Source organism: Bufo bufo, chromosome 1 (genome assembly GCF_905171765.1).
Source record: "Bufo bufo chromosome 1, aBufBuf1.1, whole genome shotgun sequence".
NCBI classification, from domain to species: domain Eukaryota; kingdom Metazoa; phylum Chordata; class Amphibia; order Anura; family Bufonidae; genus Bufo; species Bufo bufo.
In genome coordinates, this window is record NC_053389.1 from 229,292,952 (window position 1) to 229,318,290 (window position 25,339).

General features: G+C 47.5%; 1 protein-coding gene across 1 annotated transcript in view; it reads left to right on the forward strand.

Annotated features, from left to right (window-relative positions):
• LOC120986936 (potassium voltage-gated channel subfamily KQT member 1-like) overlaps positions 1 to 25,339 on the forward strand; it is a 111,860-nt gene that overhangs the window by 31,752 nt on the left and 54,769 nt on the right. Inside the window, exons 3-4 of the mRNA XM_040415622.1 lie at positions 114 to 240; positions 1,860 to 1,938. Coding sequence (XP_040271556.1) covers positions 114 to 240; positions 1,860 to 1,938 — 206 coding nt within the window. The remainder of the gene's footprint in view (positions 1 to 113; positions 241 to 1,859; positions 1,939 to 25,339) is intronic.

Consider the following 25,339-nt stretch of genomic DNA (forward strand, 5'->3'; position numbering starts at 1 on the left):
ATGAACTGGGAAACTCAGTCTAAGCAGAGCGATAGGCCCCACACTATAGAACAGTATTTTGTAATGCTACAGTGTGAACACCTTGGAGTCTTCCAACCATTTCTGTCTTGCAGGAAATCGTCCTGGTGGTGTTCTTCGGTGCCGAGTATCTTGTACGGCTATGGTCAGCAGGCTGCCGCAGTAAATATGTTGGCTTCAGGGGCCGGATACGATTTGCTCGGAAGCCCATCTCTATAATTGGTGAGAGACATTTTAGGATGTAAAGGTGGACGTAGAATAGAACTCTATTCTGACTATAGGGTTACCTAGTTATACAAGTTACCTGCTAGGCAGTTGTTGACAGATCCTGCTGATGGATTCCCTCAGATCAGCCGCTGTATAATAGACAATAGGCACTGTATACGAGTGACAGATACACAGAGGTCTTATTTCTTCTAGATAAACAGAAGTTTAGCTCTAGAGGGTGCAGAGGCAGCAGTCATACTAGGCCCCGGTATCTCAGGAGGTGCAAAGGCCCTATTGCCAAATAAAATATTTTGCTATTATAAATGGTACATGATTAAGGGATCTGTTACAAATGATGCTTCTGATATCAACCAAGTGCTACAAAAAGTGCACAAGGATGTGGTCTATCTTCAAAATGAGACGCGTCCACCTATTCACCAACCAGAATGCCCTTCAAGAGTCAGAAACCAGTTGCCTCTCCTTGCTGAAGCTTAGGGAGACCCAACTGTGCTGGGTTGTAGAGGGTAAGGAACCTGATGATCCTGGCAGGGGGGAGAATGCTCAAACAATGTAAGTAAAGAGCATACAAAATGCCATATATCAGTGGGATCCATCACCAGTTTTTTCAGTCATTCCAGGGTCACCACTTGTGACTTGACTTCCAGATTTGATCTGGTGGCCACTGATCATTTACAAGGGGATTTTCCAGCTTCAGCAAACAAATGTTATTCTTTGTATATTGAAAAGTTCTACTTTATCAGTTCCTAATAGTTTTCAAAATCACTACTGTCAGCCAATAGGAGCTTTCACATTTTCATCTGCTGTGGTGATGTGTTGGGCACACAGGGCTGGACTCTGTTATACAGAAAGCATATTGGAAAACTAGACATTAACATTTGAACATCAGAATACCCCTTTACGCCCCCACTTTTCACTAAGGGGGTCATTTATGAAGAGATATAAGCCAATTTTTGGCAAATATCTGTCGCAGATTTGGTCACAAAGGGGATTTGCGGCCAAATCTGTGACTTCCTCCCGCCAGTACATCAGTTCTGGAAAGAGGGGCAGTGGGTGGAGAAGGGGGCAGACCGGCCAGCTCATCCCAATTATCATTTTGTACATCTGTTTTAGGCATAGAAAATTATCTAAATCTACACCAGCAAAGGAGCTGGTGTAGATTTAGGCCGGCGGTGGATTCACCTAAGTTATGTAGAGGCCGGTGCATCAAGCACGATCACAGGATTATTAAGATCGGTATCTAAAACGCTGGTCTTAATAAATGACCCCACATGCCTTTATGAGCAATCACTGTGTGTAGATACATTCTCAACCACTGGTAATCATTTTAACCAAAGTGCAGAGAAATCTATATGTGCCATATGTTGGAGGGGCTCATGTCCCTGCGACCTTCCAAAGGGTCAGATCAGACAGCAGATTTAAGTTCCTTTGGGCCAACATAACCTGTTATGTTTCCGCTTCTTACCATTGAACTAAAGGGCATTATTGTGCACAATGGTTTAGATAGAACGCCTTACATATCCTTTGTACTAAAGAAAGCTTCTCCGTTCAGTGCTTATAGACTCACAGCACAGGTCACGTAATTCCTCATGTAACTTTTCTTCTCCTCTTTCCAGATCTCATTGTGGTCATAGCGTCTATTATCGTACTCAGTGTAGGCTCCAATGGACAAGTCTTCGCCACATCTGCCATTAGGTTGGTGAGTCTGTTGAGCTCCAGGATTCCACAGGCATGGAAATCAGGCTTGTTAGAGATCCCCAAATTAAACCAAAGAGAGGAAAAACCCACAATTTCCAAGTAGCCATTTTTCTTATGATCTTTAACCGGGATGTCCACAGTGAACACTGCTATGTACTGTATACCGATATAATCTAATATATAAAGCTGAGTGTATGTCTGTGTGTATGTACGTCCGCACCGTCACATTTACAATCACGAAATTTGGCACACAGGTACATCAGGTGTCCGGGAAGGTTTTAGACCAAGTCTCAGCTCTCTAGGACATACTGTTCCTGAGATATTCCCAAAAAATACATTAGCCAATAGAAGCTTGGTCACATGACCCTTATCAGCCAATAGAAGCTCCCAGGTCCTCCAGTCTCCACATACACAGTTTTACTCCAGGTTTCCATAACAACCCAGCCATTTTTCTTCACTGCTGTAGGAGAGCTTTAAAGGAAATCTGTCACAAGGATAATTGCTATTGAAGTAAAGCCATGGCCTGATAGCACTTAGTACCTTATTTCAAGATGTGCCTTTGTTCCAGCAATAGATGTTCTTATCCTCTGAAAATCCAGTTTATTTGGTATGCAATTAAGCCAGTAAGGTGCCCAGAGGGGCGTCACTCTTGCAGGAATGAGCCCAGACACGCCCCCTGCCACAATGTGTCCACCCTCAAGACTTAAAACCCTGCCCCCTGGTTCCCGCTAAGTCACGCCCCTGATCTGGTTAGGCCAGCCCCCTCCCACTCCTGAGCCGACGGGGATTGAAAAGATAAAGGTAAAAATCAACTTCTGTCAGCTGCAAGGGTGGGAGGGAGGATGACTTTCTCCCTGCAGCTTACACTCAGACAGCACAGTGCTGCTGTCTTAGAGTGAGCTGCTCAAAAGGACATGCCCCTGATGCAGTTAGGCCACACCCCCTACCACTCCTCAGCCGACTGAGATGGAAAAAATGAAGTTAAAAACCAACTTCTAGGTCCCGCTAAGCCACGCCCCGATCTGGTTAGGCCACGCCCCTCCACTCCTCAGCCGACAGGGATTGAAAAAATGAACACACCCCCGATCCAGTAAAGGCCACTGTTAAGGGGCTGGCCCCTGTGGAGGTCACTGTCAAGGTGGTATGTTGTGAAAGTCACTGTTAAAGGGGAAGGCTGCTGTAAAGGTCAAAGTTAAGGGTGTGGACTGCTGTAGAGGTCCAATTTTAAGGGAAGAGGCACTGTGGAGGGGGGGCAGTGTTAAGGGGTGGGGGGCTGTGGAGGTCACTGTTTTGGGGGCGGGGTGCTGTAGATGTCACTGTTATAGTGGATAGTATTGATATCTTTTAACGACACACACAAACATTAAATGAAATAGATTAAATATACCCAAGTGAAGCCGGGTCCTTCAGCTAGTATACACATAAAATTAAGTCACTGTGTACATGCATTACATTACTAATCCTGTATTGATCCTGAGCTACATCCTGTATTTATTCTATTAAAATTAAAAATTTAAAAACATAAACAAAAACATAAATCACACCAAAACATAACACAAATTCAAACCAAATATACAGAACATAATGCCCCTTAGCATGGTACAGACAACACCGGTCCAACCCAACTCTCACTCCCCCAAAAAACACCAACTATATACCGTATTTACAATTTTTATGTACTAACATTCCTGATTCGGTTCCATTTTACCTACATACACAACAAAATACAGAAATCTTACAAAAATCCCACACACCAACATCCCAATACAACACACATATAATTTTTTTTTTGGACCCTGAGCTGGTCCCCTATCCCATGCCCCCAGTACATGATTACAGACGTCCATGAACCAGCCTAGGATTTTCTTATATACCCCAAAAGTCCCCAATGTCCCATAGAACCCTCCACCATTTACCCACCACCCAACCTTACACTAAATCCAACAAAACCCAAATTATAAAATATATTCATCACTATACAAATACACAATATACTGTATATATATATATATATACACTGCTCAAAAAAATAAAGGGAACACTTAAACAACACAATGTAACTCCAAGTCAATCACACTTCTGTGAAATCAAACTGTCCACTTAGGAAGCAACACTGAGTGACAATCAATTTCACATGCTGTTGTGCAAATGGGATAGACAGCAGGTGGAAATTATAGGCAATTAGCAAGACACCCCCAATAAAGGAGTGGTTCTGCAGGTGGTGACCACAGACCACTTCTCAGTTCCTATGCTTCCTGGCTGATGTTTTGGTCACTTTTGAATGCTGGCGGTGCTTTCACTCTAGTGGTAGCATGAGACGGAGTCTACAACCCACACAAGTGGCTCAGGTAGGTTTGCTGTGTCTGTCAGCGTAGTGTCCAGAGCATGGAGGCGCTACCAGGAGACAGGCCAGTACATCAGGAGATGTGGAGGAGGCCGTAGGAGGGCAACAACCCAGCAGCAGGACCCCTACCTCCGCCTTTGTGCAAGGAGGAACAGGAGGAGCACTGCCAGAGCCCTGCAAAATGACCTCCAGCAGGCCACAAATGTGCATGTGTCTGCTCAAACGGTCAGGAACAGACTCCATGAGGGTGATATGAGGGCCCGACGTCCACAGGTGGGGGTTGTGCTTACAGCCCAACACCATGCAGGACGTTTGGCATTTGACAGAGAACACCAAGATTGGCAAATTCGCCACTGGTGCCCTGTGCTCTTCACAGATGAAAGCAGGTTCACACTGAGCACATGTGGCAGACGTGACAGAGTCTGGAGACGCCGTGGAGAACGTTCTGCTGCCTGCAACATCCTCCAGCATGACCGGTTTGGCATTGGGTCAGTAATGGTGTGGGGTGGCATTTCTTTGGAGGGCCGTACAGCCCTCCATGTGCTCGCCAGAGGTAGCCTGACTGCCATTAGGTACCGAGATGAGATCCTCAGACCCCTTGTGAGACCATATGCTGGTGCGGTTGGCCCTGGGTTCCTCCTAATGCAAGACAATGCTAGACCTCATGTGGCTGGAGTGTGTCAGCAGTTCCTGCAAGACGAACGCATTGATGCTATGGACTGGCCCGCCCGTTTCCCAGACCTGAATCCAATTGAGCACATCTGGGACATCATGTCTAGCTCTATCCACCAACGTCACGTTGCACCACAGACTGTCCAGGAGTTAGCAGATGCTTTAGTCCAGGTCTGGGAGGAGATCCCTCAGGAGGCCGTCCGCCACCTCATCAGGAGCATGCACAGGCGTTGTAGGGAGGTCATACAGGCACGTGGAGGCCACACACACTACGGAGCCTCATTTTGACTTGTTTTAAGGACATTACATCAAAGTTGGATCAGCCTGTAGTGTGTTTTTCCACTTTAATTTTGACTGTGACTCCAAATCCAGACCTCCATGGGTTAAAAAATTGGATTTCCATTTTTTTATTTTTGTGTGATTTTGTTGTCAGCACATTCAACTATGTAAAGAACAAAGTATTTCAGAAGAATATTTAATTAATTCAGATCTAGGATGTGTAATTTTTGTGTTCCCTTTATTTTTTTGAGCAGTGTACATATATATATATATATATATATATATATATATACACACACACTGAACAAATATATAAAAGCAACACTTTCGGTTTTGCTCCCATTTTGCATGAGCTGAACTCAAAGATCTGAAACATTTTCTACATACACAAAAGACCCATTACTCTCAAATATTGTTCACAAATCTGTCTAAATCTGTGTGTTAGTGAGCAGTTCTCCTTTGCCGAGATAATCCATTCCACCTCACAGGTGTGGCATATCAAGGTGCTGATTGGACAACATGAATATTGCACAGGTGTGCCTTAGACTGCCACAATAAAAGGCCACTCTGATATGTGCACAGTTTTGCCTTACAGGGGGGGGGGGGGTATCAGAAAACCAGTCAGTATCTGGTGTGGCCACCATTTGCCTCACGCAGTGCAACACATCTCCGTCGCATAGAGTTGATCAGGTTGTTGATTGTGGCCTGTGGAAGTTGCAGAATATTGGCAGGAACTGGAACACACTGTCGTATACGCCATCCAGAGCATCCCAAATGCGCTCAATAGGTGACATGTCCGGTGAGTATGCTGGCCATACAAGAACTGGGATGTTTTCAGCTTCCAGGAATTGTGTACAGATCCTTGCAATATGGGCTGTGCATTATCATGCAGCAACATGAGATGATGGTCGTGGATGAATGGCACAACAACGGGCCTCAGGATCTCGTTGCGGTATCTCTGTGCATTCAAAATACCATCAATAAAATGCACCAGTTTTCGTTGTCTATAACATACGCCTGCCCATACCATAACCCCAAGACCACCATGGGCCACTCGATCCACAACGTTGACGTCAGCAAACCGCTCACCCACACAACGACGCACACGCTGTCTGCCATCTGCCCTGAACAGTGAAAATCGGGAATCATCCGTGAACAGAACGCCTCTCCAATGTGCCAGACGCCATCGAATTTGAGCATTTGCCCACTCAAGTTGGTTATGACGACGAACTGCAGGCAGGTCCAGACCCCAATGAGGACGACGAGCATGCAGATGAGCTTCCCTGAGACGGTTTCTGACAGTTTGTGCAGAAATTCTTTGGTTATGCAAACTGATTGTTGCTGCAGCTGTCAGGGTGGCTGGTCTCAGACCATCATGGAGGTGAACATGCTGGATGTGGAGGTCCTGGGCTGGTGTGGTTACACGTGGTCTGCGGTTGTAAGGCCGGTTGGATGTACTGCCAAATTCTCTGAAACGCTTTTGGAGACGGCTTATGGTAGAGAAATGAACATTCATTGCACGGGCAACAGGTCTGGTAGACATTCCTGCAGTCAGCATGCCAATTGCACGCTCCCTCAAACGTTGCGACATCTGTGGCATTGTGCTGTGTGATCAAACTGCACATTTCAGAGTGGTCTTTTATTGTAGGCAGTCAAAGGCACATCTGTGCAATATTCATGCTGTCTAATCATGACCTTGATATGCCACACCTGTGAGGTGGGATGGATTATCTCGGCAAAGGAGAAGTGCTCTCTAACACAGATTTAGACAGATTTGTGAACAATATTTGAGAGTAATGGGTCTTTTGTGTATGTAGAAAATGTTTCAGATCTTTAAGTTCAGCTTATGCAAAATGGGAGGAAAACCGAAAGTGTTGTGTTTATATTTTTGTTCAGTGTATATACACATTACATACCAATATATACATATATACTAAAATACATGCAGACCTATAGTGAGGATTTTCAGCCACACACAACCACTAAAGCCCAGGTTCGGCACCTGTAGGCCCTATGGCCTCATACAGCCACCAAAACAAAACAAAAATCTACAGTGTCAGCATTAGCCCGCCGCCGGGAAGGGAGACAACAGGCTAGGGTACTCCAAAGGAAAAACCTCTCCACAGGAGAGAGGCTCTACCTGGCCCCATCCTCTCATACTCAAGAGAACGTACCTTCACCAGGTTTCTGAGAATGTTCCTAACTACCTCATCCACGGAGACGATTTTGCACTGCATTGAGACCAAGCATTGTGCATGCCACGTGTAGTACCTAACCACTGAGCTGACAAGTAATAAAGTGTAGCAGTCTCTACCACCTGGGTGTCTGAATGCTACATAGGCCCATTCCGCATAGGAGAGAGTGAACAGCCTAGACCAGTCGATGGAGGTCCCCACCCTGGTGTAAATCTCTGTGTTAAAGGGACAATGAAGCAGGAAGTGGTCCATGCTTTCCAGCATGCCACTGCACTCCTCCCATGGACACCCCCTTGTCCTCAGAGCTCCTACACTTCAGATTGTCCAAAACTTCAAAGGAATCCTGATGGGATTCAAAATTTGTAACCAGACCCCCAGATCCTGACTTTGGCAGTCCCCGAGAGACACATATTTCTGGAAATGGGTCAACAGAACCCTTTGGTCAAGGAGTTCCCTTGACTCAGTCCTGATTTCCCACATCCCCAGACCCCACTGATGTATTACCATCAGAACCAGGGCAGCATAAACCGGGAGATGCCCATGTGGTGTGTGGCGATCCATCAGTTACCTCCCAGTCTTCCATTCCTGGAAAAAAGGCCGAAACCATCCCTGACAGGAGACTACCCACTGAGGAGCCCTCTCTTTCCAGAGGTTTGGTAGGTTGATCTTAATAAAGGTGTTCACCAGGAACACCACAGGGTTGACCATACCCAACCCTCCTAGTCTCCTTGTACGGCAAGTAACCTCCCCCTTGACAAGGTTCAGTCTATTTCTCCATAACATCTGGAAGAACCGACTGTAGACCCAAGTGCAGAAAAGTTCTGGCAAGATGCACACACTGCTCAGATATAACAGCAAAGGGATCAGGTTTTGATAATGTTCACCCTTTCCCTGAGGGTCAAAGACCAACCCTTCCACTGATCCACCTTCTGAACGATAGTCTTAAGCCTGCTGCCACAATTTTGATGGGGGTAATCCCCCTGGCCAAATTCAATGCACTCCTGGAGCTCTGGAAGAGTGTCTGGGAGATCAGTACCAGGATGTCCTCCTCCCAGCCAGAGACTCTCACACTTATCCCGTTTCATCATGGACCCAGATGAGTAGTGTTCTACCTCCAACAGCACCCACACTGCCTCCCCTCTCGAAGACACAAAGATGGTTACGTCATCAGCATATGCCACTACCCTCAGTGTGGCCTCCAGAGCCGTCTGGTCCATCCCAATGGCCCACGATCAACCCTTCTAAGGAAGGGATTAATCGTGAACACATAAAATAGCAGGCTCAAAGGACAACCCTGCGAACCCCAGATCCCACTTCGAAAGGGCAGCCAATCCAACCATTCATAAGCGGGAAACTCTCTCCCCCTGCATACAAGGTCTTAAGCCAATCAACAAACTCACCCGGCAGGCCATATCTCAGAAGGACAGACTTACAGAAGTACTCATTGTCAACACAATCAAACGCTTTTGCCTGATCCAAAGACAGCATGTACCCTTTCCAATAACCTGCCCTGCCCTGCTCCATGGCCTCCTGGACATTGAGCACAGCACTAAAAGTACTGCGACCTGGAACAGAGCAGTGCTGGGCCCCAGAAAAGAGCTGGGGTGCAAACTTCACCAACCGATTAAATAGCACCTTCACCAGAATCCTTCTGTTCACACCGAGGAGCGCTATGGGACATCAATTCTCATTGTGGAACAGATTTTTACCCTTTGACAGAATGATCAGGGTCAACCTCCTCATTCACTTTGGTACAGCGCCCGACGAGAGACACACATTGAATACCTCAGTCAAGAGAGGAACCAAGGTTTCCTTTAAGGGCTTATAAAACTCAGATGTTAAGCCATCTGGATCTGGTGATTTTTTCACCAGATTGACTTCCTCTTTCTGGATCATTTCAGTCAAAACGTCAAGAGAGGGGTCTACTCTTGGTTCAGAAATAGTTTCCGCCAGGAAAGCCAACATCTAATCACGATCAAGATCTATCCTTGCCATGAGATGTGAGTAAAAGGATCTGACAACCTCCCGGATCCTTGATTTGGACCTTCTCAGGGACCCCATACTATCAATCAGACCTGACACAATCTTACTACTTACTGACATCCTGCAGTTTCTGTAAGGGTCGGGTGAGCGGTATTTCCTGTAATCACTCACAATCCAAAGAGCAAAGACTTCACTCTGGAGCTAACCAAAGAGCAAAGACTTCACTGTCCTCGCAGCTACCCCCAGTCAAGACAAGACGTTCAACTTTACTCCTCAGGCCCTGATACAGGTGGTGCCTGCTCAGGCTCCTGAGGCTCGAGAGCTGGCAGAAGAATCTCCCCACCCTGTCCTTGAACATCTCCAACTCCTCAGACTTAGGCCTCATGCACACGACCGTGCCGTTTTTTGCGGTCCGCAAACCGCGGATCCACAAAAAAAAGAAGCCACCCGTGTGCCTTGCGCAATTTTCGGAACGGAACAGGCGGCCCATTGTAGAAATGCCTATTCTTGTGCGCAAAACGGACAAGAATAGGACATGTTCTATTTTTTTTGCGGGGCCACGGAACGGAGCAACGGATGCGGACAGCACATGGAGTGCTGTCCGCATCTTTTGCAGCCCCATTGAAGGGAATGGGTCCGCATCCAAGCCACAAAAACGGCGGCTCGGATGCGGACCCGAAAAACGGTCGTGTGCATGAGGCCTTACTGCTGCAGAGATCCAGCAATGGTACCCAGAGAGAGAAGAACTGAGCCTCCAGTAGCCTCTTCCCATTTGGGGGGGGTCTCTGTAACATTGAGAAAAAATTTAATTAAATGGTGGTCGGAGACAGGGGCATAGCTAGAACTGACTGGGCTGCACAGCATATATATTTATTATTATTTACTTATTTTATGCACTTATATAGCGCTACTATATTCCACAGAGCTTTACAGACATTAGCATCCAACTGTCCCCAATGGGGCTCACAATCTAAGGTCCCTTTCAGTTTCAGTATGAGTGTGGGAGGAAACCGGAGTACCCGGAGGAAACCCACACAAACACGGGGAGAACATACAAACTCCATGCAGATGTTGCCCTTGGTCGGATTCAAACCTAGGACCCCAGTGCTGCTAGGCACCAGTGCTAACCACTGTGTACACACACACACACACACACACACACACGAGTTTCGCTCTGGTAGATAGGGTAAGCGGACGCAGTACAGAGGCAAAAGACAAGTTCTTAACGCAAAATTTCAGTATTTATTCACACTTGAGGCAAATGCACAAAACAATGCGTTACTTTGCAGTCTTGGTGTTTACGTCACACACAATGGAAAGTACATCTTGGTGTTACTTCACACAAATTGGAAAGTTCATATAAGACAAGTCACCTTAATGTCAGTTCTGCCTCCAGCAGTCCATGGCAGGCTTTAGAGGGCCTGTTTCCTCGGCCCATGGGTCTCAGCCGTCCAACCTGGCACCAAGCCTCAGATTCCAACACAAATCCTGCACCTGAGCTCAGCTGCCTATTTAAGGACAGCCAGGTGCTGACAAAAACCCGGGTCGGCAATTAAAATCCAGTCCGGTATTTGACCCCACCTGGCTGTTCCCCTCACTGTGTCACATACCCCCCCCCCTTTGTTCAACCCTGAGAGGGTGAACACTCGCCAGACAGTGTACTCGGGACAGGGCATCCGCGTTTCCCTGCAACTGGCCTGCCTTTTGTTCCACTGTAAATTAAAGTTCTGTAGGGAAAGGTGACCCGGGCATTTCTGTCTTTGACCTGGCTCATCCACTTGAGAGGGGAGTGGTCGGTTACCAGACGGAATTTTCTCCCCAACAAATAACGGAGAGACTCGAGTGCCCACTTGATAGCCAGGCACTCTCTCTCCTCTATACTGTACCTGGTCTCGGCTGGGGTGAGCTTACGGCTGAGGAAGACAACGGGATGCTCCTCCCCTTTGACTTCCTGAGACAGTACAGCACCGAGGCCTACTTCGGAGGCATCCGTCTGTACTATAAATTCCTTTTTGAAGTTGGGCGTCACTAAAACCAGGAACCCGCACAGGGCTGACTTCAAAGCGGAGAAAGCCTCTTCCGCCTGATCATCCCAGCGAACCCTCACTGACTTGCGTCCCTTCAAGAGCCCTGTCAAAGGGGCGGCCACCGTAGCAAAGTGGGGGACAAACCCCATGTAATAGCCCACCATTCCCAAGAACGACTTTTACTTGCCTAGTAGTGACAGGTCGGGGCCAATTTTGTATCGCCTCTATTTTTTTCAATTGGGGTTTGATGACTCCGCGCCCAATGACATACCCCAGGTATTTAGTCTCCTCTAACCCTATCGGACATTTTTTGGGTTAGCGGTTAGTCCAGCCTTCCGAAGGGAATCCACTACGACCTGCACTTTGGGTAAGTAACTTTTTCAGTCGGTACTGTGGATGACAATATCATCCAGGTAAGCCGAATCTTCACTGTGGCAACCGCTTCCCTTGCATTAGACCGAGTTGCTGGAACATCTTCCCCTAGAAAACTCGGCCACGGGTTGTCGTCAGTACCGGTCTCCCTATCTTTCCAAGGTTTGAGTAAATTCACATGGTAAACCTGCTCCGGCTTTCACAGCCCTGGCTGGTGTACCTTGCAGTTTACCTCTCCAACTTTTTCGATTACTTCGTAAGGTCCCTTCCACCTAGCCAGGAACTTACTGTCCATGGTTGGTACCAGAACCAAAATCCAATCTCCAGGGTTAAAGATACCGACCCGAGCCTGCCGATTATAGACCCGACTTTGAGCTCGCTGAGCTGCCTCCATATGCTCTCTTACAAGAGGCAACACTGTTTCCATACGTTCCTGCATCTGGGTGACATATTCAATAATACTTTTATATGGGTTGGGTTGTTGCTCCCAGCCCTCTTTGGCTATGTCCAACAGACCACGAGGATGCCTGCCATATAGCAGTTTGAAGGGCAAGAACCCAGTAGAGGCCTGGGGCACCTCTCGTAAGGATGGGAAGGAGGTCCCAGTCCTTCCCATCCTTAGACACCACTCTTTTTAACATGTTTTTTAATGTTAGGTTAAACCTTTCAACCAGGCCGTCAGTTTGCGGATGATAAACGGACGTCTGTAGTGATGTGCAGCAACTTACAGAGTTCCCTCATGGCCTTGGACATAAAGAGGTCCCCTGGTCAGTTAGATCCTCTTTAGGTAGCCCCACTCGGAAAAACATCTCTATTAACTCTTTAGCTATAAGTTTGGCTCATGTATGTCGCAGTGGCACCGCCTCCGGATACCGAGTGGCGTAATCTACGATGACCAAGATGTGTTGGTGTCTTCTAGTGGACTTTGGTACTAGATCTATGAGGTCTATAGCGATTTGCTCAAACGGTACCTTGATGATCGGGAGAGGTACTAAGGGACTGCAGAAAAGGTGCTGGGGGCTAGTTGTTTGGCAAGTCGGGCATGACTTTCAAAATTCGACCACCTCTCTAAACACACTGGGCCAGTAAAACCGTTATAATATCCGGTCCTGTGTTTTCTGCATTCCCAGATGACCCCCGAGAACATGTTGGTGGGCTAACTCTAACACAAGTTTGCAATAAACCTGGGGCACCACCAACTGTTCAATATGTTCACCCCGCAGCTGGTTTACCCAACACAGCATATTCTGATGAACCACAAAACGGGGAAACATCGACTTGGCCCCAGGTTGTTGTGGTTTACCATCAATTATTACCACGTTCTCCCAGGCTCGGGATAGGGTTGGGTCCCGGTGTTGTGCTGTACCGAAATTTTACACCTGACTCACAGGTATCAGTAACTCTCACAACCAGCCATAGAGCCGGGAAGCCCGGAAAGTCTCTCCCTATTATGAGTTCGTAGTGTAGATTTGTGGCGACTGCCACCTCGTGGGTCCACCTGCCGGCTACTGTGGTTAAAGACACTAGCGCGGTGGGGTAGTCTTTTAAGTCTCCATGGAGGCACATCACCCCGACTTTTCGGCCAGTATACTCAGTGGACCGCACAAGGGTAGTGTGGTCCACTAGGGTCACCAGGCTCCCTGAGTCCAGCAGCACCTCCGCTTGAGTGTCTCCGACTTCCACCTGGCACAAGTGGTGTAGAGATTGCGGGGTACCTGTTGCACACAGTTTCCTGGCATATAGCGACTGACAGTAACCACAATTAGTGTCCATGGGCTCAACCCGATGAGGACAGTCAGCCCTTACATGGCCAGGCTCCTGTTACTGCCAGCAGACTAACGGAGCCAGGCCCATAGTGGGTACATCCCGGTTGGGTTTCATCGGCTCAAATCTCCAAGCCTGGGGTGGAGATTTCCGGGGTTTGACTGCCCCCCTCCCAAAAGAACGCCCCTTTAGATTCTTAGTAGCCTCATAGCGGTCCACCAGGTCCACCATCTCCAGGGCATTGCCAGCAGACACCTGGCTGATCCAGTGCTGGAGAGGGGGTGGCAAAGCCCTCCAGAACATATCAGCTAATAGTTGATCCAGCATAGCCGTGGTACTCAGCACATCAGGCTGTAGCCACTTTTGAAAGAGGTGAAATAAGTCATAATACAGGGGTCTCGTGGGCTCCCACTGATGTACCTGCTGGGCCCGGACCAACACATTCACCCCCAGTCTTGCCAGAATTTCACCCTTTACTTTCTGGTAGTTGGCCGCTTGATCGTCCGGCAAGTCGAAATACACCCGCTGAGAATCGGATGCCAGGAACAGAGCGACGACCTCAGCCCACTGGTCTCCGGGTAGTTTCTACCTTGTGGCCACCTTCTCGTAGATCGCCAGGTAGGTTTTGACGTCATCTAAGGATGTCATCTTGGGGATCGCCGCACGGACCGCTTTCCGGACATCATGGACGCTTTGGGATGTTCCTGCCATCTGTATAGCCATCACGTGTTCTAACAGCAGCTGGTTTGTTTCTTGCTGCTGCCTGTTAGCCTCCTGTTGTTGCAGGTTGGTTTCTCGCTGCTGCTGGTTAGCCTCCACAAGAGACTTCATTATGGCCTCCATTTTGTCGAGGGTCACGGGTTGAAATTTAGTGTGTTTAATGCAAGCCCGCATCCTCCATCAATTGTGGGGTTTTGTTCTAGTAGATAGGGTAAGCGGACGCAATACAGAGGCAAAAGACAAGTTCTTAACGCAAAACTTCAGTGTTGATTCACACTTGATGTCAGTTTTGCCTCCAGCAGTCCACGGCAGGCTTTAGGGGACCTGTTTCCTCGGCCCATGGGTCTCAGCCCTCCAACCTGGCACCAAGCCTAAGATCCCAACACAGAGATCCAGCTGCTGAGCCCAGCTGCCTGTTTGAGGACAGCCGGGTGCTGCCAAAAGCCCGGACCGGCAATTAAAATCCAGTCCGGTATTTGACCCCACCTGGCTACAAATCAGCCCAGCAGCACACGCTGGAAAGAAAATACCTGTTTTCCCAGACCATTCCTCTCACTGTGTCACCCTCATTGTGTCACAAATATATATATACAGGGCCGTCTTTAACAAGGGGCAAAAGGGGCAGCTGCCCCGGCCAAGTTGCTCCTGGGGGGCCCAAGGCAGCTGCCTCTTGAGCCCTGCTAGCCACTGTCCCGGGTGTCAGGCTGTCAGCTACACAGGGGGTGCTGCCATGCCATCCCTGCCGGCACTCCAGGCAGCGTACTGTGAGAGCTGTGATTCTCTAGGACCTTAGATGACATCATCACCATGTGACCAGCAACCTAGCAATATTACTGGTCGTCACATAGCTATGAGGTCATCAAGGTCCTTTCTACCAGGAGTGTTGCTGTAGAAGTTTGCCTTAACTGTGGAGCTTTTTTTGTGAAGATTAAATCAGAAAAAGGTGACAGGGGCTGTTATGCTAATATACTGTAAACTACTGTATAGTGGGGTGCTGTATAGTGTGGGGGCCTGTATACTGTGGGGGCTGTATACTGTATATTGTGGGTGCTGTATATTGTGGAGTGCTATACTGCTGTACTGTATAGTGGGGGGGGGCTGTATACTGTATACTGTGGGTGCTGTATATTGTGGAGTGCTATACTGCTGTACTGTATACTGTGGGGGGCTGTATACTGTATACTGTGGGTGCTGTATATTGTGGAGTGCTAAACTGCTGTACTGTATACTGTGGGGGGCTGTATACTGTATACTGTGGGTGCTGTATATTGTGGAGTGCTATACTGCTGTACTGAATACTGTGGGGGGCTGTATACTGTGGGGGGCTGTATACTGTGGGTGCTGTATATTGTGGAGTGCTATACTGCTGTACTGTATAGTGTGGGGGGCTGTATAGTGTGGGTTGCTATATCGTGTATAGTTTGGGGTGCTGTATACAGTGAGGTGCTATACTGATCTACTGTATACTGTGAGGTGTTGTATACTGTGGGCTGCTATACTGCTCTACTGTATACTGTGGGGTACTGTATAGTGTGGGTGTCACGGATGATATAGCAGATAGCTGGAAGTTATGGATAAACATCCGACTGGCTTAATCCCAAACTAAGGAGCATAAAGGTGACCCCTGTAAAACCCTAAGAGCTCACCCTGACTGCTAAGCACATACAAAAGGTCTCAGAGGTAGACGATTGCATGCCCTCGTACCTAGACTGTGTGACACCTGAAAACCCTATAATAGTGAGGGTACACGACCACCGGCTCCCTGCACTTAATACGGAGGGAGTCAGGGTCACCTAGAATCAAGCCAGCAAAGAAACACAATACAGGAAAGGACTTATCTGAACAAGCAGTAACAGAAGTCTCCAGCAGTGATCACTTCAATCCAGGAAGTAGTATAAACCGCAAAGTGAGGCAGTATGGGAGGGAATATAAAGGGAGGAATAGGTGACAGTTGGGAGAAGGAAAAGAGATGACAAAGTGAAACCAAAACAAAGAACATCATACAAGAGGTACAGAAGAACGTCTGCCAGACCTTCTCAGAGAGCTGGCGGTGACAGTACCCCTCCCTCTACGAGTGGACTCCGGACACTCAGAGCCCACCTTCTCAGGATGGGGCCTATGGAAAGCCCTGATGAGACGAGTGGCCTTAATGTCCGCCACTAGGACCCACATCATCTCTTTAGGACCATAACCCTCCCAATGAACGAGGTACTGGAGAGAACCGCGGATAATGCGAGAATCCACAATCCTAGAGACCTGAAATTCAAGATTACCATCAACAACAATCGGAGGAGGAGGCAAAGAGGAGGGTAGAGTGGGTTGGACATAAGGTTTTAATAGGGACTTGTGAAAAACATTATGGATTTTCCAAGTCTGAGGAAGATCAAGACGGAAGGCAACGGGATTGATGACGGACAAGATCTTGTAAGGCCCAATAAACTTAGGACCCAACTTCCAGGAGGGAACCTTCAGTTTGATATTCTTTGTAGACAACCACACCAGATCACCCACATTCAGGTCCGGACCAGGCACACGTCTCTTATCCGCCACACGCTAATATCTCTCACTCATCCTCTTCAGATTACCCTGAATCTTTTGCCAAATAAATGACTAAGACGAGGAAAATCTCTCCTCATCAGGTAAACCAGAAGACCCCTCTCCAGAGAATGTCCCAAACTGTGGATGAAACCCATATGCACCAAAAAATTGTGACTTATCAGAGGACTCCTGGCGACGGTTATTTAAAGCAAACTCAGCAAGGGACAAAAAAGAACACCAATCCTCCTGATTCTCTGCCACAAAACAGCGCAGATATGTCTCCAGATTCTGATTGACGTGTTCGGTCTGACCATTCGACTGCGGGTGAAAAGCAGAAGAGAAAGACAACCGAACCCCCAAGCGAGAACAGAAGGCCTTCCAGAATCTGGAAACAAATTGCGTGCCCCTATCAGAAACGATGTCTGAAGGAATGCCATGCAATTTAACAATGTGATTAACAAATGCTTGCGCCAGCGTCTTAGCATTGGGTAACCCAGGAAAGGGAATGAAATGCGCCATTTTGCTAAAACGGTCCACTACTACTAGAATCACAGTCTTCCTCGAGGAACGAGGCAGGTCCGTAATGAAGTCCATGGACAGATGCGTCCAAGGACGGGAAGGAATGGGTAACGGGAGGAGAGAACCCGATGGCCGTGAATGAGGGACCTTGGCACGAGCGCAGGTCTCGCAGGCTGCCACAAAACCCTCAACCGTCTTATGAAGAGCCGGCCACCAGAATCTCCGAGCAATGAGATCCACTGTGGCTCTACTCCCTGGGTGCCCAGCAAGGACAGTATCGTGGTGCTCCTTAAAAACCTTGTGTCGTAAAGCGAGAGGCACAAACAACCTCCCAGGAGAACAAAGATCAGGAGCCTCTGCCTGGGCTGCCTGAACCTCTGCCTCCAAATCAGGATAAAGAGCAGAGACGACCACCCCTTCAGCCAAAATGGGGGTCTTCAAAGTTCCCCCCTCCCGGAAAACAACGTGACAGGGCATCAGCCTTCCCATTTTTAACCCCAGGGCGGAACGTGACAACAAAATTAAACCTAGAAAAGAATAAAGACCATCTGGCCTGTCTCGGGTTCAGACGCTTGGCTGATCCAAGTAGGCCAGATTCTTATGGTCGGTAAACACGGTAATAAGGTGTCTGGCTCCCTCTAGCCAATGGCGCCATTCCTCAAAAGCTAATTTGATGGCCAACAACTCCCTATCTCCCACATCGTAATTTCTCTCTGCGGAGGAGAGTTTCCTTGAGAAAAAGGCACACTGTCGCCATTTGGCAGGAGAGGGACCCTGAGATAAGACCGCACCCACACCCACCTCAGAAGCGTCCACCTCAACAACAAAAGGTAGAGAGACATCAGGCTGTACCAAAATGGGAGCGGAAGCAAAATTCTCCTTGATACTAGAAAAGGCCTTAAGCGCATCTACCGACCAGGAGAAAAAATCTACCCCTTTTTTAGTCATATCAGTGAGTGGCTTAACAACAGAGGAATAATTCAAAATGAACTTTCTGTAATAATTGGCAAAACCCAAAAACCACATCAGCGCCTTCTGATTCTCAGGGAGCTCCCAATCAAGCACAGCGTGAACCTTCTCAGGGTCCATGCGAAAACCAGAAGCGGAGAGAAGAAAACCAAGAAATTGAATCTCCGGAACCGCAAACAAAAACCGCTCCCTGCACTTAATACGGAGGGAGTCAGGGTCACCTAGAAACAAGCCAGCAAAGAAACACAATACAAGAAAGGACTTATCTGAACAAGCAGTAACAGAAGTCTCCAGCAGTGATGTCACGAGGGTATCGAGAACCACGCCTGACTCCGTTATACCCGGGGTCAGGAAGTCGCAGCGGTTGGCTGCACGCTCTATTTAAGATAGGGCTGTTTTCCTTATGGTAGCTTTCTGGGTTTGCTTTGCAAACCCTTTTGGCTCACTCAGGGATCCGTAGCTCCTTCTCCTCAGCTGTTCCTTGTCCAGCACTCCCAAACCTCCTTATATTCCTCTCTCACACTTCTCTGGTGGCCAGAGATAGAACTTCCTGCCTGGACATCTATTCTGACCTTCTGGAGCTGTGTTGCTGCATTCTCTGGTAGTTGGTCCAGAACGCTACCCTCCGGATCCCTGTTAGACCTTTGTGGTCTATTGTGATCGCCCACCTGGGTGTATGTGTTTGTCTGTTTTGTCTGTCCTCTCCCTGGTGTTTCCCTCTTAGTGATAGTGGTGCGGACTAGCGATCCCACCGGCCTGTTCACTATCTAGGGCTCATTTTAGGGAAAGGACAGACAAAACAGACAAACACATACACCCAGGTGGGCGATCACAATAGCCCACAAAGGTCCAACAGGGATCCGGAGGGTAGCGTTCTGGACCAACTACCAGAGAACGCAGCAACACAGCTCCAGGAGGTCAGAATAGATGTCCAGGCAGGAAGTTCTATCTCTGGCAACCAGAGAAGTGTGAGAGAGGAATATAAGGAGGTTTGGGAGTGCTGGACAAGGAACAGCTGAGGAGAAGGAGCTACGGATCCCTGAGTGAGCCAAAAGGGTTTGCAAAGCAAACCCAGAAAGCTACCATAAGGAAAACAGCCCTATCTTAAATAGAGCGTGCAGCCAACCGCTGCGACTTCCTGACCCCGGGTATAGCGGAGTCAGGCGTGGTTCTCGATACCCTCGTGACAAGTGATCACTTCAATCCAGGAAGTAGTATAAACCGCAAAGTGAGGCAGTATGGGAGGGAATATAAAGGGAGGCAATTAGTGTGAATAGGTGACAGCTGGGAGAAGGAAAAGAGATGACAAAGTGAAACCAAAACAAAGAACATCATGCAAGAGGTACAGAAGAACGTCTGCCAGATCTTCTCAGAGAGCTGGCGGTGACAGTGGGGTGCTATACTGCATACTGTGTGGTGCTGTATATTATAGGGTGCTATACTGCATACTGTGGGTTGCTGTATACTATAGGGTGCTATACTGCATACTGTGGGGTGCTGGGGTGCACTGTAACACTAGGGTGAACTGAGACCTGGTCTCCTTCCTGCAGAGCGGTGCCCACTTCCAGCCTGAGCCCAGCTGCCCAGAGCACTGATACTGAGCCGCTGGAGTCTTCAGAACTGGAAGTATTTACAGTCATTCACTGTACTCTACCAGATGTGTGGATTTTGTGTGTGTGTGTGTGTGTGTGTTGTGGTGGAGGGCGTGATTGCCTGCTAAGGTGTGGGAAGGCGGGATCCAGGGGGCCCAAGTAAATTTTTGCCCAGGGTCCAATCAATATTAAAGACGGCCCTGTATATATACACACAGATATATACACATGCTTGAGAAAGAACGCATTGAGCGGTTGAAACGTTGCAGAGGGGAATAAAGATCCACCATTTCTTCACTTTACTTGGAGTGCTGCCTCATCCTTTGCATATTATACACACAGATATATATAAACACACACATACACAAAAAGATATACACAGATACACGCCCACAACGCACAAACCATGCCTCCAAACCACATAAAGCCACGCCCTGCCTCAGTGAAGCCATGCCTCCACCGCCAGCTGGAAAAACAGAGGAAGGAGAGGGTAGTACTTTCAGACCGGAAGGTGAGCTGGGGGCAGCCCGGGGCGCTTATCTCCCCCTCAGTCAGCCACAGGGAGCCATGTCTGCGGCTCTAGCGACTGACTGGGGGTGAGAGAAGCCTCTGAGCGTGAGCTACTGCAAGAGTGGACATCCCTGTGTCCGTCCAGGGACTGCGCTGGACGGAGGACAAGTAGCCAGAAAATCGGACTGTCCGGCCTAAAACCAGAAGTCTGGCCACCCTAATATATATATATATATATATATATATATACACACACACACAGATAAACACGTATACGCACAGATAAACACAGACACACACTTATTTACTTACAGGCTGCAGGCTCTCTGTTCTCTTCTGAGGCTAAAGGACCTTTGGTATGCAGTAATGGTAGGCTAAAGGACCTTCGATCATGACATCATCAATCACCAATACTGCACTCCAAAGGTCCTTTATACTGGTATGTACACCTTTTCTAGTACATTTCAGACCAGGCAGGGCCCCCTTCAGATACAGTCACACTGGGGGCCCGGCCTAGCCTGAATTGTACTATATGGACACTGCTCCTGGGCCCCTTCTCCACTCGGACCCCGAAGCAGCTGCTTCCCCTGTAGTCGCCATTGGTCGGAGAACTCCACCTCCACAGCAGACATTGCTAAAGAGACGGCTTCCTCCTTTAAAAAAAACCTATGTATTCTAGACCTACAACTACTATGATAGGTGAACCCCGCGTAGCCTGGGGTGTGCTGGATGTGGATATCCACCAGGCAAGCCTCACTAGCTATACTATTGAGACCGACGCTATCATAAGTCAACTTGTCCCTGGAACCTCCCCTATCCTGGGGCCTTGTGACAGTAATATACTCCGGAGCTGCACTCACTATTCTGCTGCTGGAGTATATTACTGTGTACATACATTACTTATCCTGTACTGATCCTGAGTTACATCCTGTATTGTACTCCAGTGCTGCACTCACTATTCTGCTGCTGGAGTATATTACTGTGTACATACATTACTTATACTATATTGATCCTAAATTACATCCTGTATTATACTTCAGAGCTGCACTCACTATTCTGCTGGTGAAGTCACTTATCCTGTACTGATCCTGAGTTACATCCTGTATTTTACACTAGAGCTGTACTCCTTATTCTGCTGGTGGAGTCACTGTATACATACATTATTTAGGGTGCATTCAAACGACTGTATGTATTTGGCAGTCAGCAAAACGAGGATCCGCAAAAAAATACAGATGGCGTCCGTGTGACATCTGTTTTTTGTGTATCTATTGAACAATGCCTATCCTTGTCCGCCAAGCAGACACAAATAGGACATTTTCAAAAAAAAATTGTGGGGCTACGCAACTGACTTTACGGATGCAGACATTTGCGGTCTGCATCCTATATGCAAAAAATGCGGATCGGATACAGACCAAAAATATGGTTGTGTGAATGGGGCCTTATCTTGTACTGATCCTAAATTAAATCCTGTATTAGACTCCAGAGCTGCACTCACTATTCTTCTGGTGGAGTCACTGTGTACATACTGTGGTAAGGTGTACAGGGCTGGAAGGCGTGTATGTTCCACCCAGATACCTCAGCTGGGTGAGATAAATAAAATCCAGAAAGCTGCAGGGGTTTCAGCAAAGAGTAGTTTGCTGAGACAGTTTTGTCTACATTTTGTTCTGGGCTGGATTCTATTTGGACTGGTGGATAGGTTTGGTAGTGGGATCTGCCAGTCCACACCCTTCCAGTACGGGTATTGTCTTTTACCTGAGGTAATCGCAGGTGAGGCCTGCTGTAATCAAGGAGGGATAAAACCAACCCTCTGTGTGTCAGTCTGAGGAGAGAGCACTTGGAAACAGAGGCCTAGAGCAGCTTGATACTGAAACAAAAGAAAGGCAGGCTGCAAGTAAACAAGTCCATCGCTCAGAGAAAAAGCTAAAGGATGTGCTAATGCAACTGGAAGATGAAAGGCGAAATGCTAAACAGTATAAAGACCAGGCAGAGAAAAATAATGTTCATATGAGACAGTTGAAGGGCCAGATAGAAGAGGCCAAGAAATCCAAGTCAGCACCTGTTGAGAATGGGTCTGAAGATGGTGGCGCTGCGGTGCCGGCCAAGGCAGAGAAGATGGAAGAAGCTTCTGCTGAACAAGTTGAAAGGGCTGATATGGATGAAGAAGCCAAGAGCCACATGACAGTGAGTAGCCAGGACCTGGTCATGAAAAACATCCGCTCCATCGTCGATGCTTTTCCGGAAGCCAGCAGCCTTCTGAGGAAGAAATACGGGGAGATGGATGACCAGTATGCAGATGCTGTTTCCTACTATGGGATGGCTCTCTTGGAGCTTGCCCGAATGGAGAACAATGTCCTGGGGGACCCTCTGGAGGGAATGCCAGAGGAGGAAGATGAGTCTGATAAGGACCCCAATATCCCCAGTGCCTCCAACCTTGATGAGAAAGAAAAGGGGAAATTAAGAGTGCAGGTATATGATGCCATGTCCGAGAAAGATGAGAAGGCTAACAAAGTGAATGGAGACTCCAAAGAGACAAAGGCTCAAAAAGCTAAGGCCGATGAGTTGGAGTGGGAGAAATCCTCAGATGCTGAAGAACCCAAAGAAGAGGCTGAAGGAGAGTCTGTCGAAGTGGAAAAAGCCACTGAAGAAGCAGAGGACTCTTAAAACTGCCGCTAAATCTGAAAATAAAAACACTGCTGAAGAGAAGGAAGAGCGTGGAAATGGAACTTCTGATTGTTCCAGAACTAGCAAACCTGGAAGTAGAAATGCTATAAAAACTGTCAAGAAAGAAGTGAACCAGATTCATTTAAAAGAAGCCAGCGGGGGCAAGCATGCTCTGCTAAAGAAGCTCCACAAAGCAAAGGAGAAAGTGGCTGGACACGACCATGGCTGGAAGCAACTATGCGAACAGTTCAGTGAAGAGCTGCAGCAGTCCACGAAAGGGCATGAGCATGTTCGGGAGCCAAAGTATCCAAAAGTAGAGCCTGGTGATCATGATCATATAAACATATTATGAAAATAATTCCAGAAGCCAAGATCAAAACTTTGAGAGTAAGGAAAATAGAGAGATATTATCTGTTGATAAAATAGAGAGACAAAGAGTGCGAGAGCGCATCATCATCGCTCGTGAAAGAGTAGAAAGAGAGTATCTGGCCATTAGATGGGCACCAGAGTCCCTTAGGCATTATCTACTGGGTAGAAAGTCAGTGTGACAAACCGAGCTCTGCTGGCCTGGGTGTGGCAGAATAAAGGAAAAAGTGTGGCACCAGACACATCTTCCGGAGGACACAGTGAGATGTGGAAAAATGCTCGGACCTCCGGTCTGAAGAAGAGGGGAGGATATGTGGTAATGTGTACAGTGCAGGGAGGTGTGTATATCCCACCCAGATACCTCAGCTGGGTGAAATAAATAAAATCCAGAAAGCTGCAATGGTTTCAGCAAAGCGTAGTTTGCTGAGACAGTTTTGTCTACATTTTGTTCTGGGCAGGATTCTATTTGGACTGGTGAATAGGTTTGGTTCTGCCAGTCCACACCCTTCCAACACGGGTATTGTCTTTTACCTGAGGTAATTGCAGATGAGGCCTACTGTAATCAAGGGTTAAAACCAACCTTCTGTGTGTCAGTCTGAGGAGAGAGGACTTGGAAACAGAGGCCTAGAGGGGCTCTGGGTAGTCTCAGACAGGAGGGCTGAGGGGCCACGAGGCTGTGTGTAGCCGGATCTCTTACCTGTCTGGACTTGTGTTCGGTGAGCGGATCTGCTAAGGGTTGGAGCTTGAGACCCTGTGTATAAGCTGTGCTTAGAGGTGAGTCAGGGAAAAGAACTTTGTATTAGTTAGAGCCCAGACGGGCAGGAGTTTATTTCATTCTGTTATGTTTGTGCTAGTGCCAAAACAAATGATCATTTGGACTTTAAATCCGCTGTCTGATGAGAAGTCTGTGATTGCGACCCCCTGAGAGAGAGAGAGATCCCTTACAATACATTACTTATCCTGTGCTGATCCTGAGTTACATCCTGTATTATATGCCAGAGCTGCACTCACTATTCTGCTGGAGAAGTCACAGTGTACATACATTACATTACTTGTACTGATTCTGAGTTACATCCTGTATTATATGACAGAGCTGCACTCACTATTCTGCTGGAGAAGTCACTGTGTACATACATTACATTACTTATCCTGTACTGATCCAAAGTCACACCCTGTATCAGGGCGGCTGCCCATGGTGCAAATTATGCACGTTTCTGCTGCATGGATTTAGTGTGGAAAAACCACAGCATATTACAGTACCAGCAAAGTTTATGAGATTAGACAAATATCATGTACACTTTCACTTAGATTTTATTCTTAGGTGCGGAAATTGAACTGCTGTGCAGATTTTGAAATCTGCAGCATGTCAATTGTTGTTGCATTTTTCTTGTGCGTATTTTACACTTTGGAATGGAATGGAGAGGCCTCAGAAAAATATGCATCAGATCCGAACTAAAAACCACATTAAAACACAAAAAAACACCCAAAACACAATAAATAGTGTGGATTTATGTGCTATTTTTGTGCAGTTTGGGACAGATTTAATATGGATTTTATGCACATAAATCTGCACCATGTGCAGCCACCCTTTTACTCCAGAGCTGCACTCACTATTCTGCTTGAGAAGTCACAGTGTACAAACATTACATTACTTGTACTGATTCTGAGTTACATCCTGTATTATATGCCAGAGCTGCACTCACTATTCTGCTGGAGAAGTCACAGTGTACATACATTACATTACTTGTACTGATTCTGAGTTACATCCTGTATTATATGACAGAGCTGCACTCACTATTCTGCTGGAGAAGTCACTGTGTACATACATTACATTACTTATCCTGTACTGATCCTGAGTTACATCCTGTATTATATGCCAGAGCTGCA